Source organism: Macaca fascicularis, chromosome 1 (assembly GCF_037993035.2).
Source record: "Macaca fascicularis isolate 582-1 chromosome 1, T2T-MFA8v1.1".
NCBI classification, from domain to species: Eukaryota; Metazoa; Chordata; class Mammalia; order Primates; family Cercopithecidae; genus Macaca; species Macaca fascicularis.
In genome coordinates, this window is record NC_088375.1 from 47766530 (window position 1) to 47787380 (window position 20851).

Genomic DNA, 20851 nt, shown 5'->3' on the forward strand with positions numbered 1-20851 from the left:
CCAATACACAATAGACAAGTGATATGAGCAAAATGAACTGCAATGTCCTCATCCAAAGATAATATTTCATTGTGTGCTTCTGTAGAACTACCTCCATTTCTTGTCTGACATACGACCTCAAACTTAGAAATAATTGCTGAGTTTGACAGCATGAATACAAGAGAATTGAGAGACTATGAATCAGGTAGAGTTGAAAGAGGTAACTGCTTCTCAACTCCCAGTAATAAAATAACGAATTGAGTTACAATGGCCAATTAAAATTCAGTCTCATAGCAAGGATCGTACGTGGTTTCATGCCCCTTGCCATGACCATTAATAAATTAATTTGTTGGACATTAGGGACAATGGCCAATAAAAGTTGTGGCACCCAGAAAAGACTCTCCATTGAATACCAAAGCCCAAGTAAAATTCTAATAAAATTGTGCAATTGAAATGAGAGAAAGGAGGGAGGAATAGGGTGAATAAAAAGCAAATAGGGAAAACATATTTAGGAAAGACTGTGGGTGTGGCTATTGACATAAACTGACTGAACTCTGTCAAAAGATCAGTTAATTTTTACATGAGTTATACTGCCAAAAAAAAAAAACAAAAAAAAATATGAAGTTTAAAATTTAAAATGTATGAGTCCCAGTTGGGTAGAAAGCAACCTGAGAGAGCTATCCCCCAGGCATATTCTCCAATTCTCATCTCCTATGTGGCTAAGGAGGATAATGGGATAGAAAGGATCACTCATAGGTTGGAGCTTGAGTCCATGAAAAACAGTAGACAAGAGAGCTAATCTCAGAAATAAAAACTGAGGAATCTTCAAAGAGCATTCCCCACCTTCAGGTTCAGGCCTTCAAAATTTTAGAACTACTCCAGCTTGAGTTTGTTTTGTGTGTCCTGTTTTCTTTCCTCTGACTGGAAGTGCTTATTATAGTTATGCTGAGAAATTCTCACTTGGTATATAATATTTCTGGCATAAATAACTTGCTTTTGGATCATGTCTTGATAGCAAAAGAAACAACATCTGGATTTGATGAGGAGGCGGCCAAGCCTCATTCATCGTGCTGGACTCAGTTATTCATGTGACTATTGTTCCGTTTCTCTTGGGGATGAGGTGAAGCGTCCTGCCTCTGGGACGAGAAGTAAACTGAGTATCTTGTGATTAGAACAGGGCACTGTAGAGTCACTGGAACTTCTCACATATTTTCAGGTTTTCTTTCAGGGATAAAAGCCCTCCTTGAATTAACTGAGTTATTTGTTTTGGCCAATGGAATCCTAGCAGGTGTGTCCTATATCATGTTTCTAGCTGAAACTTAAAGACTTAGTGTGTGCATTCCTTGTGGGTTTCTTTTCCTTCTGCCTTCATGATCACTTTTGCCTTTAGGGGTTGCTGTCAGCCTGAGTTCTGGAAGAAAACATAGCAAAACCCATAGCAAACTTGCAAGGAACAAATTAGGAAGAAGTTAATGCTATAACTCGTGCTATAACTCACAGATTTGGAGAATTCTTTACTACTGCAGGATTACCTAGCCTGTCCTGAGTGACAGACCATCTCAAATTGACTTAACAGTGAAGGACATTTATCATCTAATGTAATTGAAACTCTAGAGGCAAGGTAAACTTGAAGCTGGTGTGATTCAACAACTCGCTGACATAGCCAAAGAAACATTTTTCTATCTTGAATGTCTTACAATTCTTACAAATGCAAGAAAGCTCTCTAATACTTTTATAAGTATGTTCTTCTTTTCCATTTAAGAAGAAAAGATAATAGCACTACATGTAGCTATTGTGAAGAAAAGAAATCTTGCATCTTCCCCAAATGCCCCTAATAAAATAAATTTCTGGGTCTCATTGGCCTGAATTTTTATGTATCTTGAACAGATCTTCGTAGACAGGGAAATAGATTATTGCGATTGTCGTGCATTAATCAGAGAGCAATTCTGGATATCAATATAAGCTCAATCCCATACTTTGTGCAATAATAAAAATTAAATGTAGGTTTTACTTCCAAAAAATCTGGAATACTTTACTGGCAAAGAAGGAGAATGAACACTATGCAAACAGACAGTAGATTTTATTAAAGATTACAACATGTAAAGTATTATCTTAGTAAAAATTGAAACATTTTATTTGGATATACTTATTTCCCTGGAAAATGTCCTCTTTCCATAAACTGATGGTCAAATATCATCTGAGAGAAAAACTATTTTTGATAAAGAAAATTAATAATCTACATAAAATAAAAAAATGTATTTTTTCTTGCAAAACAGTTTGTAAATCTAGCTAACCCAATCTTTGCAATACTGCAGTATTCAATTTTTTTGACTTTGTAACATTAGAAAGTTTATCTATTTTCAGATGAAGTGTCAAAATAGTGTTTTGTAACAGTTACACCCAGATGACTGCCAATACAAGATGGCCGCCAACTGTCATTCTCAGATCATCAAATAAATGTCTCTACATTTAATAGGACATGATGCTGATAAAAACATATGTTGACAGCATACAATACACCTTAGATATTCTATACACCCAGTGGTAATACATTTTTTTCCAAAGAGTAAAAATGCCATGCCAAAACATTTGTAAAATATCTGTTATTTATATAGACCAATCTCTTTATTTTTCCTTAGGATTATTAATTGCAGGAATATTGCTATATTTCATAATTATAACTTAAGTAATGAAGTTTTTTATTTATGCAGAAAAACTGGGGATAACTCGGAAAGTTATTTGGAAAAGATAATGTATTTTTACATATGTAGTAGTTATTCATTTTTTCCGGCAATTTTGGTACCTGTTTGCATAAGTCTTTTGGTTTTAGTCATTAAAATATGCATGCAAATTTGTATTTCCAGCTTTCTCATTAAGTTTGAATCCTTGATCCACATCTGGGTAGACATTGGTTAAGTAACGTCCAACAAAATTGCGATCTTTGTCTAATTAAGTGTAACACATAAATTGGTTTTTATGTGGTTACTACAATTGTGAGGTTTTTGTGTGTTTCATTTTTTTCTGCCTCTATATTTATATATATATATTTATTCTATACTATCTTTTATTGTAATTATTATGTATATGTCGCCAATATTTCTTATTAAACAATATCAATTTATTTTCTGAAAATGTAAAGGTAGAGAATAAATGGATTTCAACAAATATTATTATTAGAGTGAGGAATTTTCTCAGGTTGCAAGACATGAAAAGATAAATACTTCTATTTTAAAATTCCCTGACACTTTTATTTGCCGGCTGTAACATGTGTGTTTTGCAGGACTTGCCCATTACAGAACAAAATGAATCAAATATAATCAAATATAAAAATGGCTTATCATTCTGTGCTAATCCCATCTACTGATTGAATTTTATACTCGGTGAAAATAGGAAACATACACAATAGAAAGTCATTTACAAACAGGTTATCTTGACCTAATGAAATATTCAAATTCCTTTCTTCTTTTTGTATGGTATTAGTTATTAGCATTCTATATTGTTGTGGTATGCACTCTGACACACTTCATGTTGCTACTTAAGTTTAAGGGAGATTTCTTAAATTCAAATGAATATTCTCTTTTAATAAAATAGAAAACATAAATTGATTTTTTTTTCTGTTTTAATAAAAATAACTTTCAGATATGTTATTTACTTGCATTTGTTTAATTTTTCACATTACATTGAATCAGCTTTTGAAAGTAACCTAAAACTCTACTCCAATTTCTATTGTCTATGCAAAGTAAAACAGCATTTGAATTTCAAGCATGTAGATAAGAATAGATGAATTAGTATGTCTCGCACCTAAAAGTCAAGAATTCCCAGCAGAAACATGTAAATAGTGCACTTGCACATAATTCTGCTGCTTTCCCAACCATCAGGGAAATGAAATAAGCTGGTGCATTTCCTTACAATCATGGTACTTAGAATAAAGACCATCAACTTATAAGAGCCTGTGAGTGGTGAGAATATTTTAGAATTATTTTCCCCATGTAATAGCTGCCAAATTACTTCTTACATTTTGTTTATCTCTATGAGGCAAAAAAAAAAAAAAAAAAAAAGAAAAAAGAAAGTTTCTCTCAACCAAAAACTTTTCTCAAAACTATTACATGTGCTCTTTCGTATATCTTACTAGTTTTAAAAGGAGTCCAATACAAATATAGTATTTTACCAATTGTTTAGTTCTAAGAAAAGTGAATGTGGTTTTACTGAAGATATAATTTATGAATAAAAGTTTGAGTTCATTATTTAACTATCTATATACTTAAATTAAAAATAATATAAATATTTTTCTGTGATGAATCATTAAGTTTACAGCAAAGTAGGGCAACTTTTCAAGTGAAATATGAATCAGCTAAACACATTCGACCACTGATAACAGCAAATAATTCAACGTTGTAATTTTCAATATTAGAAATAGTTTTAGGGATACTATATCAGAAAATAGATTTATTCTGTAGATCAGTGTTTTCCCAATATTGACATAACTGAATCACTATGGCAAGAGCCTTTGGTTATAAACCTAAGATGAACAGTCCAAATGTGAGATAAGATTAAAAAGTCTGACTTTTGTTAGGAGTGGCTTCTAATCAGTACTTCAAAATCTCTGGTCAATGAATGCTCCAGATCAAATACTTACCAATTCACTACAAATTTAAACATATAACATGTAGTGAACTTTGGAAATATTAATCTATTCAATTATTCTGTCATTATGTCCTTCAGATTATTTAGTTGCCAAAGTGTTTATTTTTTATTTTATTAAATTACATGAATACAGAAAAAATATATATATTGTAAGCATATAACTCAGAATTTTCAAAAACTATATACACCATATAGTCAGACTGTAGATAAAGAAATAATAAATTTTTCATACCAAAAAAGCCTCTCAGACTCTCATCTATCACATCAGCCCTTGCTTAGACAAAGGCATCATTGCCCTGATCTGTTAGTACAGGTAAGCTTTGCTTGTTTTATGCTTAATATAAATGGAATCATATGTGTGTCTTTAAGTCTGGCTTCTTTTGTTCAATGTGATATTTCAGAGATTTATTCATATTTTGGCTAGTCCATTCCTTCAAGCTTTATACAACTCCATTGTGTAAATATACCACAATTTTAAAATCATTTTTAATTGATGTGTATTTTATTGTCATTTGAAGAATTATAATTGTATATATTTATGAGGTAAAACTGAATGTTATTATATACGTATATAATGAAGAATGATTAATTCAAGCTAATTAACATATCTACCACTTAAAATACTTATTTTTATGGTGAGGATATTTGAAATGTATTAGAAATATATTCTGTTAGCAATTTTGAGACATTTATTTTTATCAACAATAGTCAACGTGTTACGCTATAGATCTCAAAACCTATTTCTTCTGTCTAACTGAAACTTTGTAACATTTGATGGTCACCTCTTCATACTTCCCCTCCCCTTCCTAGTCCCTTCTATTCACCAATCTCTTCTTCCATTATTTTAGTTTTTTTAATGCTCTATTTTGATCAAATACATCTTAAGGGAGCCTACATTTACTAACTCTTCCCAAATCTATTTACCCTTTCATTGTGTAATTTGTGTAATTTCCAACAACAACAACAACAACAACAAAATAATTTGTTGAAGCCATCATTGTGTTTTTTTTAATTGTCTGGAACATGTTTTGTCACTTTCACACAGTGTTGGGATAAACCCTTTGGGACCAACCCCATTCAGGACAGCCAGAGCTCTCAATATTTACAACGGCAATGCAAATAGGGGCTTCAGGCATAATTAAGAGCTAAAAATAAAGCAATGATCTAGCAGCAAAGAATCAAGGATCAAATATATTTAACTATAAATGAAACAAATTGGACAGATAAAACTAGAATTAATAATCAATCCTCCAATGCAATTCACAGACATTTACTTATGAGAAACAACAGCAAACAGGAAACCATGACCTCTTTAAAAACACAGAACAAAAATTGAGTGACTGACCCAAACAAGATGCTGATTTGTGAGCTCTCTGGCCAAGAATTCAAAATAGCAGTTTTCAGGAAACCCAGTGATCTCCAAGACAACACAGAAAAGCAATTCTGAAATTTATTAGAGAAATTTAACAAAGATATTAAAATAATAAAAAATCAAACAGAAATCATGGAATAGAGAAATACATTTCCTGAACTGAGTAATTCATTAGAGGGTCTCAACAGCAAAATGGACCAAGCAGATAAAAGAATCAGTGAGCAAAAAGACTATTTGAAAATACGCAGTCAGGGCCAGGCATGATGGCTCACGCCTGTAAACCCAGCACTTTGGGAGGCCAAGGCGGGTGGACCATGAAGTCAAGAGATGAAGATCATCCTGGCCAACATGGTGAATCCCTGTCTCTACTAAAAATACAAAAATTAGCTAGATGTGGTGGCAGATGCCCGTAGTCCCAGCTACTCAGGAAGCTGAGGCAGGAGAGCTTGAGCCTGGGAGGTGGAGGTTGCAGTGAGCCAAGATCGCACCACTGCACTCCAGCCTGGGTGACAGAGTGAGACTCTGAAAAAAAAAAAAAAAAAAGGAAATACACAGTCAGAGGAAAACAAACAAATGAAATAACATGAAAAGGAACAAAGACCACCTATATGACACAGAAAATTACCTCAAAAGACCAAATTGAAGAATTATTGGTATTCAAAAGTGACCTGAGCAAGATCAAGGAGTAGAAATTGTAGTTAAATAAATAATGAAAAACTTTCCAAAGCTTGAGAAATATTCAGGTATAGAAAGATCTGGGAATACTAGTCAGATTCAATCCCAATAAGACTACCTCCAAGGCATATAATAATCAAACTCCCAAAGATCAATGAAAAAGAGAGGATCCTAAAAGTAGCAAGAGAAAAGAAGCAAAAAGGATGAGTTCATGTCCTTTACAAGGACATGGGTGAAGCTGAAAACCATCATTCTCAACTAACTATCATAAGATCAGAAAACCAACCACTGCATGTTCTCAACCATAAGTGTGAGTTGAACAATGAGAACACATGGACACAGAGAGGGGAACATCACACATTGGGGCCTGTCGCGGGGTGGGGGGCGTAGGGGAGGGTTACCATCAAAAGAAATACCTAATGTTGGTGATGGGTCGATGGGTATAGCAAACCACTATGGCGTATGTATACATAAGTAACAAAACTACATGTTCCACACATGTAACCCAGAACTTAAAGTATAATTAAAAAAAAAAAAAAAAAGAAGCAAATAGCATAAAAGACATAAAAGGAGCTTCGATTTCTCTGGCAACAAACTTCTCAATGGCATATTCAATGTGTTCAAAGAGAAAAAAATTGCAACTAAAAAATATTGTATTAGGCAAAGTCATACTTAAAACATGGAGAGATAAACTATTTCCCAAAGAAACAAAAAGGGAGGAAATTTACCACAACCAGATTCATCTTACAAGAAATGATAAAGGAAGTTCTTCAATCTGAAAGTAAAAGCATACAAATATGCCAAAAATAAAAAATAAAAAAATAAAAGCTTTCAAGGCATAAATCCCACTGGTAAAATTAAGTACAAGGGCAAACTCAGAATATTCTGTCACTTTAATTTTGGTATGCAATTCTCTCATAGCCTTATATGAAGCCCAAAAGTAAAGTCTATCAAAAACAATAATAGCTATAGCAACTTTTTAAGAGATAGCATAAAAAATCTGTAAACGGAGGAATTCGAGACCAGGCTGGCCAACATAGTGAAACCCTGTCTCTACTAAAAACACAAAAATTAGTCGGGCGTAGTGGCGGATGCCTGTAATCCCAGCTGCTTGGGTGGCTGAAGCAAGAGAATCGCTTGAACCCAGGAGGCAGAGGTTGCAGTGAGCCGAGATCGCGCCAGTGCACTCGAGCCTGGGCGACAGAGTAAGACTCCATCTCAAAAACAAACAAAAAACAAAAAGTAAACTAAGACAACTAAAAGTAAACATGTGGGTGAGTGGAGTTAAAGTGTAAAATGTTTTATGTCTTTTTTTTTTTTTTTTTTTTTTTTTTTTTTTTTTTTTTTTTTTTTTTTTTTTGAGACGGAGTCTCGCTCTGTCGCCCAGGCTGGAGTGCAGTGGCGCGATCTCGGCTCACTGCAAGCCCCGCCTCCCGGGTTCACGCCATTCTCCTGCCTCAGCCTCCTGAGTAGCTGGGACTACAGGCGCCCGCCACCGCGCCCGGCTAATTTTTTTTTGTATTTTTAGTAGAGACGGGGTTTCACTGTGGTCTCGATCTCCTGACCTTGTGATCCGCCCGCCTCGGCCTCCCAAAGTGCTGGGATTACAGGCGTGAGCCACCACGCCCGGCTTGTTTTATGTCTTTTTTGCCTTTGTTTGTTTCTGTTCTTATGTTTGTTATCCAAGGTAAGTTGTCATCTCTTTAGCACAACTTGTTATACCTATGAGACGATTTTTGTAAGCCTCATAACTTGAGATAAATTCATGGAAATGAAAAGTAACAAATTAAAACACACTACTAAAGAAAATCACTTAATCACAAAGAAAGTAAGAAGAGAGGAAGAGACTGAAACCAACCAGAAAACACGCTACAAAATGGCAGTAGTGTGCACTTATTTATCAATAATAACACTGAATGTAAATGGTCTCACTTCCTCAATTATAATGTATACACTGGCTGAATGAATAAAAAAGTAAGACCCAACTATATGTTGCCTTCAAAAAATCCACTTAACCTAGAAAGACACACATAGACTGAAAGTGAAGGGGTGGAAAAATATACTCGATGCAACCGGAAAACAAAAGAGCAGGAGTAGCTATACCTATATCAGACAAAATAGATTAAAAATCTAAGATTTAAAACGACATAGGAAATCAATATAAAATGATAAAGGGGTCAATTCAGCAAGAAAATATAACAATTATCAATATTTTTATGCCCAACAACAGAGTTTCCTATAAGTATATAAAGCACACATTAGGAGAGCTAAAAATATACATAAGACTAAAATAAAATAACAGCAGTGGAATTTAAACACCCTAGTATCAGTAATGACCATATCATCCGACAGAAAATCAACAAAGAAAGAGCACAGTTAAACTATGCACTAGATCTAATAGGCCCTAAATGACATTAACAAAACATTTCACCCAACTGCTGCAGAATATACATTCTTTTCTTCAGTGCATGGAACATTCTTCAGAATAGGTCATATCTTAAGCAACAAAAAAGTCTGAATAAATTAAAAAATAAAAATCTTATCAAGTAACTTTTCTGACCACAATGGAATAAAAACCACAAGTTGAAAACAAGAGGAACCTTGGAAAATACACAAACACATAGAAATTAAACACCCTACTAGACAGCTAATGGGTCAATTAAAAAAAAAAAAAAAAGAAGGAAATTTAAAAAACAAAACAAAACAAAAATACAACAAACCAAAACTTCTGATACACGATAACATCTGTATCAAGAAGGATGTTTATACTAATAAATGCCTAAATTAAGAGTATAAAGACTTCAAATAACCTAACAATGTACCTCAACAAACTAGAAAAGCAAAAATAAACCAAAGCCCAAATTAACAAATTAAATAATAAAAATCACAGCAGATATGAATAAAATTGAGACTAAAAAATACATAAGATCAACAAAAGGAAAAGTTGGATGTTTGAAAACATATTAACAAACCTTTAGCCAGTTTAAGAATAAAGGAAGAAGAGGCAAATAAATAAAATAAGAAATGAAAAAGGGAAATAAATGAAATTTATACTAGAAAAATAAATAAGATCAATGATAGAAAAAGTTGGGTTTTTGAAAAGCTAATCAAAATTGACAAATCCTTTGTCTAAGAAAAAAAAAAGAGAAATGCCTTATTAAATAAAATCAGAAATGGAAAAGGAGACACAACAACTGAGAACCTAGAAGCACAAAGAATTTTTAGAGACTATGGTGAACAACTACATGCCAACAAATTGGAAAACTTGGAAGAAATGAATAAATTCCTGAACATATACAACTTACCAAGATTGAACCATGAAGAAATAAAAAAAATAATAATAACAAACCAATAATCAGTATGGCGATCAAAGAGATAGTACAAAGTCTTCCACCAAAATGAAGCTCAGGATCAATGACTTCACTGCTAACTCTACCAAAATTTAAAGAACCAATATCAGTTCTACCCAAACTCTCCAAAAATTTGGAAGGAAGGTAATATTCCAAACTCATTATATGAGGTCAGCATTACCCTGATACTAAAACCAGACAAAAACATGACAAGAAAACAATAAGAACACTACAGATCAATATCACTGATGAGCAGAGATGCAAAGATCATCAACAAAATACTAGCAAACCAAATTCAACAACACATTAACATAATCAAGTGAAATTCATCCCAGGGATGCAAAGATGGTTCAACACATGCAAATCAACAAACATGATACATCACATTAGCAGAATCAAGAACAAAAACCATATCATTATTTCAATAGATGCCAAAAAAGCACTTGATAAAATTGAACAACACTTCATGATAAAAACTCTCATTAAAATGGGTACAGAGAGAATACACCTCAAAATTGTGAAGGCTGTGTATGACAAACCCACAGTTAACACTTTGCTGAATGAGAAAAATAATCTTTTCTTTTGAGAAAGGCTTTTTCTTTAAGTACTGGAATAGGATAAGAATGCTTACTTTCACCACTTTTATTCAACATGACATGGGGAGTCCTCTCCAGAACAAGTAGGGAAAATAAATAAATAAAAAGCATAAAAATTAGAAAGAAAAAGTCAAATTAGCCTTGTTTGTAGATAACGTAATTTCATACCTAGAAAAAATACTGAATAAAAACAATGTTAAAACTGACAAAAACATTCAGTAAAGTTTCAGGATATAAAATAAACTACAGAAATCAACAAATAATCTGAAAAAACAAGAAAGCAACCTCATTTACTATGGCTACAACTATATAAAACACCTCAAAGCAATCAAGCCAAATAATAGAAAGATCTGTATAAGAAAAACTATGAAATTCTTATGAAAAAAGTACAAGAAAACACACATATAATGTAAAGATATTTCATACATGTGGATTGGAATAATTAATGTTGTTAAAATGACAATACTACCAAAGTAGTTTATAGATTCAGCACAATCCCCATTAAAACAGTGACATTCTTCACAGAAATAGAAAAAAATAATCTAAAATATATGCAGAACAACAAAAGATACCCAAATAACTAAAGTAACCATCAACAAAAAAGAACAAAGCTAGAATTATCACACCATCTGACTTCAAAATTTACTACAAAGCTATAGCAATCAAAACAGCATAGTACTGGGATAAAAGCAGACACATAGACGAATGGAATAGAATAGAACCCAGATAAATATCCACACATTTACAGCCAACTCAACTTTGACAAAGACAACACATACATTGGGAAAAAGAAAATCTTTTAAATAACTATTGCTGGAAAAACTGGATAATTTTATGCAGAAAAAAATCTATACCCCATCTCTCACCATACACAAAAATCCAATAAGAATAAATTATAGACTTAAATCTAAAACTTAAAAATATAAAAGTAAAAAAGAAATTATTTAGGAAACACTATAGGACATTGGTCTGGGCAAATTTTTCTTTGTTTGTTTGTAAAACCTCAACATTACAGGCAACTGAAGCAAAAAAAATAGACAAATGGAATTATATCAAGCCAAAAAGCCCATGTACAGTAAACAATCAGCAAAGTGAAGAGATAACCCACAGAATGGGAGGAAATATTTGCAAACCATTCATCTGTCCAGGGATTAATAACCAGAATGTATAAGGAGCTCAAATAATTCAATAACTAAAACAAAATTAGAAAAACAAAAACTAATAATCCAATTGAAAACTAGGCAGAATATCTGAATACACATTTCTCATAAGAAAACATAAAGATGGCAAATAGGTACATGAAATAATGCTCAACATCACTAATTATTGGATAAATGCAAGTCAAAACTACAATGAGCTATCATCTCACCCAATTTAAAATGGGCTGTATTAAAAGACAGACAAAAACAGGTGCTGGTGAGGATGTAGAGAAAGGGGAACCCTCCTGCACTATTGGTAGAAATATAAATTAGTAGAGCCACTAAGGACAACTCTATGGAGTTTGCTCAAAAACCTAAGGTAGAACTACCATATTATTAATCTTACTATTGAATATATATCCAAAATACAGGAAATCAGAATATTGAACATATAGCTGCACTCCCTTATTTATTGCAGTACTATTCCCAATAACCAAAATACGGATTCAATTTAACTGCCCGTCAGTGGATGAACAGATTAAGAGAATGTGGTACATATACACAATGGAATATTATTCAACCATAAAATAGAATGAAATCTTGTCATTTGCAACAACATGGATGGAACAAGAGGCCTTTATATTAAGTGAAATAAGTCAATCACAGAAAGGCAAATGTTCTAACCCACATGTTCCCACTGATATGTGGAAGCTAAACAAAGTAGATTTCGTGAAGATAGAGAGTAGAATGGTGGTTTCCAGAGGCCAGGAAGGGTAGTGGGGGTTGGGAGAAAATGAAGGGGGAAAAAAAGAATATAAATGTACTTATTATGTGTGTTTAAAATGGTAAAGATAGTAAATTTTATATGTATGCTTTAACTAAGTAAAAATAAAACAATCATAACACAACTCACACAACACTATAAAATTAAAATTTAGATAATTTCATTATAAAAATAAGTAAAGTGAAAATAAGTACTAATGAGAATTATGTTGAAGAAGGTATGGAACAAACGTTGTCTTCATTTTGCTGCACAAGAGAAACAGCAGCCACTAGAAAAGTAGTGAAAGACCCCAGAGGTATCAGACGATAACTTAAAAATTCTTGTACTGAGAAAAGCAAGAACTTTATTTATTAAGTCACTAATACATCAACTTAGAATCAGGCTAAACTCTAATGCCAATAGTACGTAGCGATACACAAAGCACCGGTTGGTAACCAGTATATAAAAGCAATGAAAATGACCATTTGAAAGAATAAAAAAGTGAAAATCTTTCCAACTATGTAATAGTTTGTGGCAAAATGACAAATTAGCCATTTCAATATATTTTTGTCAATATTTAAAAGTGTTAAAATACATGTCTTACCTGATTCCTCAAAGTCACTGTTGTAGGCTTTCCAGGTTTCAGTTATTCGAAGAAGATTCTCTTCCATGGCTTGAATATCCATGGAGGGGCAGTTGCATTCTGGAAATTTGGGACCACAGTGACACCAGCAGTCATTTTCCTTGCAGATAAACTCTCCCTCTGAATTGCAAGCAATGTAGCTCAAAGCTGCTTGTACAAAACGTTCCTGAAGATAGTCTGGGAGAAGCACTTGAAGCCCTTGAAGAACAAACAAAGAAATCAAACAAATTTACTCAGTTAAAGAAAAAATTAAAATACTTACTTATAATAGTCAATCAAAACAGTAGATAATTTAGTATATTAAATTTTGAATTATGTGTTTTTAAACTATCAGAAAAATATCTGAGTCTATATACTGCAAATATTTATAACTCTTCCAACATATTCTGACTGCATGAATAATGAAACTTCTGAAATAGAGATGACTAATCATGGAGATGACTGAAAACTCAGACTATTTGATGTAATTTATCACAATATTTGGTTATTTTTACATAATATAGATGGAGCCTATCTTTCTAAACCTTTGAAAATGCACGTATGCATTTATTTTCTACCAGTTGATTTGAAATTGTTTTAAATATTTTCATTTTGCTTGCACTAGACTATCAGCCCACATCAATGTAAATATCACATAATGGGTTGTGCCATTGGTAAAATACATATTGAATGTTGATGGTAAGGCTTATCTCATGCCATTAGCAACATATAAATTATATAATTCTGTTTTCCAAGAATGAGTACTAAAAATGACTACAGGAGTCAGATGGACTGATTTAGTTATTTCACAGTTTATTTGTTTGCCATGTATAGACAGCCCTAGTGGCATAGCTCGTTAGTTTGCTAGAAATATGTTTAGTAAAGTTGCTATCTCTTAAAAAACTTTCCAAAATATTATAAAATTAAGATTTTGGGTTTTCTCAGGGTGTAACATTTATTATGGTATTTCAAAAAGGTAGTTTTTCATTATTTCTGGCTACTTAAGAAAATTTAAATACTAAATATTTAAACAAATAAGCAGGTAAAAATAAATACAAAGCTAAGGAAAAATCTGATAATAGCAAATTGTTACTTACCAGAAATTGAACTTTTATGGCTTTACATGTTTTCTGTTTAACAAAATAAATCAATTTTGACCCTTGACTATTATCTTAGAGGTTGATTTAATAAAAATCATAGATTAACATTTAGCAAAAAATTTAATTTACAAATATCTTGACAAATTGCAAAATTCCTTTTGCAAATTGTTGGAAAAAGTACTCTTAGAACTTCTATATTCGATTTTGTATTAATTTTCATTTCACCTGGAATAAATATTTATTGAACACTCTCGTTTTGAAGAAAATTTCCAGGTAAGATACAAAAGTGAAGATGACCGAGAAATTTATTTGTCACAGAGATATTTGCAGTATATTTAAGAAAAATTAAAAAAAGATTCAACTATATAAGATACATGTGATTCAATTAATGTAATTGGCTAAGCAATTATATTAAGTTCAAAAAAGTAAGAAAACTTTTTATTAAAAAGTTAGGCATTGAACACTATTTGACAGATGTAGAGTTTTCAATATTGAGTGATTGTGGTGAAGAGTGATACATTAAAAATATCATACACAGATAAAAAGCTGGGGTATATATTAATATATTTTGGAAATGAAAGTAGTAATATTGTTTCGTTGCACATGGTTTATAAGAATACAATGAAAGAGGTGCTTACGCACATATATGGGAGTCATGTTTTTGGGATTTGGGATTCCTATATCAGGGAATACAGAATTAATTCATTTAGATTTAAATTAATTTTACCATGTGGGATACTAAGAGTGGTACTTATTTGGAGGTAGAAGGCAAAGAAATATACTAGAGTTGACTAATTTTTAAGATTAGATTTTATATATATATATATATTTTGAGACGGAGTCTCGCTCTGTCGCCCAGGCTGGAGTGCAGTGGCCTGATCTCAGTTCACTGCAAGCTCCGCCTCCCGGGTTTACGCCATTTTCCTGCCTCAGCCTCCCGAGTAGCTGGGACTACAGGCACCCGCCACTTCGCCTGGCTAGTTTTTTGTATTTTTTAGTAGAGATGGGGTTTCACCGTGTTAGCCAGGATGGTCTCGATCTCCTGACCTTGTGATCCACCCATCTCGGCCTCCCAAAGTGCTGGCATTACAGGCTTGAGCCATGGCGCCCGGACTAGATTTAATATCTTTAAGAAGATTGAAAATATCAAAGCTAGGGAAAGCAATTAAGGATAGAGGAATAATGAGAATCTGCTAAATAGTACTTTATTTGATCTAAGGCAAATGAAAAGTGTTAAAATACTTAAGAGGCATAAAATGACACAATCAGAAATTTTCTTAATTGTCTAGTCTTATGGTTTACCAAATTACTGCACATTTTAGATACACCTGGTGATTTATTTTTCTGAAAATTTTAAGTGCTAAAAACAATTTGAATAATTCAGAGTCTTTGCTCAAGGAACTCAGGAATCAGTATATATTTATTAAAAGACCTAAGGTAACAGTAATTGAATGTGGACTACAAACTTGTAAACTACTGATCTATTTTAATCTTCATTGCACACACAAAAAATCAAAGAATTCATGTACCATTTTCATAGTCATAAAGCACATCTTTGCATTACAACTTTGAGTATGTAAGATGGTAGTGCTTTTGGAGAAATACAGAATGCAGGAGATGTAATTTGAGGAGGAAAGATTGGTGGCAAGAAATAGTGAGTTCCATTTTAGAAACACAAATATTCCTGCTATGATGATACATATATACACTGCTAAAAGAAGGAAACTCATATTCTGAAAAACCATTCTAAAATCAAAGAGTTTTGAGAAAAGAGGCTTAAGGATGCATAGCTCAGAACACTTGAATTTTATGACCAGACCACCAATATGAACTAGTTGGTTCCTAGAGAGATAGCTTGGCCTGCTCTGACAAACAACTCAAGAGTGGTTCAGGGCTGGCCACGAAATTTTCTTTTTTTTTTTTTTTCTGTAATGTACAGAAACAAGAAAGCAGGAATACTGACAGCACTATACTTAGAGCAGGTCCACCTGGTGCTGTAACAATGCTTAACAAAGCTTCGTTTTGAACCTATGGGATTCCTGTAAAAGCCAGGATGTGAGGGCAACTGCTACAAGCTGAAAACCACAGAGTAAAAATATGAATGTTTCCGGTGTGAAAAGACTAGTTTGTTTTCAACCCACCTTCTCACTAGAGCCAACTAGGAAATCTAGGTAAAGTATTAAAAATAATCTGTCTGAAGAGATAACAAGGACAAAAACGAAGTGAGAATTTCTGGGGTTAACCTGGAAAGAAGGAAATTCCGCAGGCAGAGTGAGCCCAATATTGGGTTATATGGTTTGGCTCTGTGTCCCCAACAAAATCTCACCTTGAATTGCAATAATCCCCACGTGTCGCGGGAGGGACCCAGTGGGAGGTAACAGAATCATGAAGGAAGGTTTCCGCATGATAGTTAGTAAGTCTCAGAAGATCTGATGGTTTTATAAATGGGGCCTCCCCTGCACACACCCTCTCTTGCCTGCCACCATAAAAGATGTGACTTTGCTGCTCCTTGCCTCTGTCTTGATTGTGAGGCCTCCTTGGCTATGTGGAACTGTGAGTCAATTAAACCTCTTTTCTTTATAAATTGCCCAGTCTCAAGTACATCTTTATTAGCAACATAAGAACAGACTAATATATTGGGCATATCTTTTCCATTAGAGTTCTGCCCAGAACAAAGTACAAATTGACATTTATACCAACAATGACAGAGACAGTAACTTCATCAGGATTTAGTTACTAGATGAGCTACATAACCAAAGAGTAAAGAAAAACAAAACGAAACACACACACACACACACACACACGTTAGCTTTCACCAGATCTGAAGTATAGTTCCAATTGGCATATTTCAAAATGAATTAAAATAGCATTGAAACAAAACTAAATCTTCTCTGAAGAAAATGCACCATCAATAATTTTAAGATATTTGTATAAGCTTTCATGCACAACAGAATTCAATAAAATATGATGAACATATAAAAAGACATGGGATGGTATAGAGGTTATCAAACAAGAATGATAAATTAATTTCAATCACATGATCAAAAATTTAATAACAAAACAGACAATATGGCAAGGAACCAGAAATTATAAAGAAAAATCAAGTGGCTATTTTACAAATAAAAATGCATAATTTGAAATTAAGAACCAATGGATAGCTTTAACAGCAGCATAGACATTTAAGAGATAATTCGTGAACTGAAATATGTCAGAAGAATATGTTTAAAAGGAATAAAAGGGCAAAAAGATATAAAATACAGAAAATAGCATAAAAGATTTGTGTTATGATGGAAAGACCTAAACCACATTTAATTATAACCCAGAATGAGAGGAAAGAAAGGAAATAAATGATATTTGTTAAACAAATATAAAACAATATTAGAAAATCGATGAGGAACATAAAAAATTATAAATTAATTTACAGCATATCAGCATATGTTATGGCAAGACAAACAGCTAAGTAAAAGTGACCGGCTAGTCAATGTTCTTCAATGCTATTTTGCTCATGAACTACCTTAAATAGTTTTGAAAACATAAACACTACTTTGGACATGAGTAAGCTCTTGTTTAAAATTTTCATCATACATAAAAGAGGCTCAAAGTTGGTAAACTCTGTGATATTATTAATATGTATATTTTACAACAAAAATATTACACTGTATATATGTACAAATGAAATATAATTCCTGTTGATTTGGTAACTAATACATATTTTAAAAATAACATTTGCACAAGATATACAAATATAAAAATAAAATTTGTATATATGTATGTATAGTGTGTGTATAGACATATGTTTGTGTGAATTATGAGCATTTTAGTAATGATCTTTTTCATACATCTGCTCTTCAAGTGGAAAAAGAATTGTTCCTGAAATAAAATTATTCACACACTCACACACACACACATGCACACACACACACATCTCTTTCCTCCTTCAAGTCATTATTTCATTCTATTATCCCTAAATATTTTTATTCAAATATAATAAATTTCATTAATCAATGTCTTTTCTTAATCATAGTCATTCTTATCTTTTATAAAAGTAAATAGCTTGAAATGTATATATGTATACATATTTACTGAAAATTTAAATATGAAATATCATATAGTATAATGTATGCTATATATAATTTCTTGATAATGAAAATTTTAAAAATATTTCTGACATTATTATAACTATCATATGTAATATGCAATTCAATAGAAGTACACTTATTATAAGCATGAAGAAATATTTTTTTAAAGCAAATATAATCAGTTTTTTGAAAATACATGACTTGAATGACTAAATAGGACTTTTGTTGATTGGTTTATACACTTTTTGGCTAGAGTGACCCTTCCCTCAGTGTAAATGATTATCCGTCTTCATTTTTTATGTATGTAAGCACTGAGAAAATGTGTTTCAATAAATTAACAAATATTAACAAAAAGAGTTTTATGAAGCAGCATCATTCAATTTTTATTATAAGCCAAAACACTTACGAACCATCATTAAAAATTACATTTAATCATTCACCTGAAAATAGCCTAGTCCTGTCAAATTCATTTAAATAAAATATTGGGAACTAACCAATTTGGAAAAGTGTTTGTAATTCAGTTCTATAAATTATTCATTTTCTCAAGGTCTGGAAATTTTACCAAAAAATTACTACCAAAATTTAATAAATGACTTTTATTTATTCTGGTTACATTTTCACTCAGAGGCACCTTGTTTGATGTGTTATTCTCATAAGCAGTTGAAAATTTTCAATATTAGAAATTTCAAAATATATTTCAATATGTATTTGCCAATATTTTCTTATAACTACTTTTTATTATCTACCTTAAATATATTTTCATCACTAAATTGAAGTTGTAGCTATGGCTTTTTAAATTTTTGAAAAACGCCTGCTCTGTAATCTTATCAGCAAAATGAGATCTCAAAGTCCATCTTTTATATCTCTAATTTTTTAAAAAATACTGATTCATATACTGATCGTTAAATCATAGCGTTCTGTTCTGCATTCGTTGTCTAATCCAGTTGACTTCAACAATTATTGGTGCTTTATTTGCTTTGCTTAGATACAATTCCACTTCAGGAACAATTCTTTTTCTACTGAAAGAGGAGAGTTTCAGAAGAAGGTCTTTATTAAAAAACTGTGATAATTTCAGGATTCTTTCAATAATGTATCTAAATTCAGAAGATTCCAAAATGGGACAAACACTCTGATTCTAAAACTTCATCTTGTACTTAGAAGCAAAACACAACACACAAGCAACTATCTATATCTATTTATCATCTGTATCTATATCCATCCATTTATCAGACCAAATATCTAACTAGCTAACTCCAAAAGACATGCAGATCTCTGTTGCTACCTTAATAAAATATTCTTCAGTGATACTAGTGTTTTCAATTGCCATATATGGTGACACAGAAATATCTATACCCTTCAAAGGAATGCACCATGGTTACGTTGATCCGGAGTTAACAAATTGTTCACATTAGTTTACAAGGTAGATGAGGGCTAGTACAAAGGAGAGTTTTAAAAGATGAGTCAACATTATACTTGGATTGTAAATAACAATTAAATTTAAGAAAGAGTGCATGAAATACTGAGGGTCTTGAAATTGACTTCCTAAAATTATTTTCAGAAAGGACTTTGTACTCATAGGTGTATAAATAAAGTTGTAATAGACAATTAAAAATATAGACATGGAAAACAGAAAAAAAAAGTGAAAGAGATGGAGGTTTCTGAGTTACTCACATTAGTTGAAGATAATAGAAATAATAATTATACAAAAGAGAAATGTTGCTTCATTTATTCCTTGTGCTAATTATTTTTCTAGAGAGGGGACTGAGGGGTTTAAAAAACAATTTAATATTTTGAAAACTGAACACAGTAATTCAGACAAAAATCAACAAATCTTGTTAATAAACAATTTTTATAACAAACTGATTGAAGTAGTCATACTAATTGTTATAAATGGGTTGTCATTTTTATTGTAATTCATATTCTGATAGAAACTTAATCCATATATTAAAAAGGAGTAAGCAGTAGAGAATTGCAGGAAATATTGATGGACAACGTTTTTATTTAAATTAGAGAAAATGTTTTAATAAATGTAAATCTATAATTGATATTGATAAATTGAGTAACATTCAAATTGTTAAAGTATTTAAGAACTTTGTGCTTTTATTTATTTATTTATTTATTTATTTATTTATTTATTTATTTTGAGACGGAGTCTCACTCTGTCGCCCAGGCTGGAGTGCAGTGGCCGGATCTCAGCTCACTGCAAGCTCCGCCTCCCGGGTTCACGCCATTCTCCTGCCTCAGCCTCCTGAGTAGCTGGGACTACAGGCGCCCGCCACCTCGCCCGGCTAGTTTTTTGTATTTTTTAGTAGAGACGGGGTTTCACCGGATTAGCCAGGATGGTCTCGATCTCCTGACCTTGTGATCCGCCCGTCTCGGCCTCCCAAAGTGCTGGGATTACAGGCTTGAGCCACCACGCCCGGCCAAGTGCTTTTAATACAACTCAAAATAAAAGGCATTCATTCACTATTTAGGATAAATTTAAACAATTAAATGCTGTTACATTTTTCTTTTAATTAATTATTATTTTTT

At 32.3% G+C, this 20851-nt stretch overlaps 1 protein-coding gene across 19 annotated transcripts in view; it reads right to left on the reverse strand.

Annotated features, from left to right (window-relative positions):
- The window catches only part of BRINP3 (BMP/retinoic acid inducible neural specific 3), a 400301-nt gene that overhangs the window by 125729 nt on the left and 253721 nt on the right, over window positions 1–20851 (reverse strand). For all 19 annotated transcript variants that reach the window (XR_012428565.1, XR_012428566.1, XR_012428564.1 and 16 more), the window contains one exon: window positions 13123–13359. Coding sequence is in view for 16 of the 19 variants with exons in the window: in XM_074026365.1 (XP_073882466.1) it covers window positions 13123–13359 (237 nt within the window). In the remaining 3 variants the exon portion in view is untranslated. The remainder of the gene's footprint in view (window positions 1–13122; window positions 13360–20851) is intronic.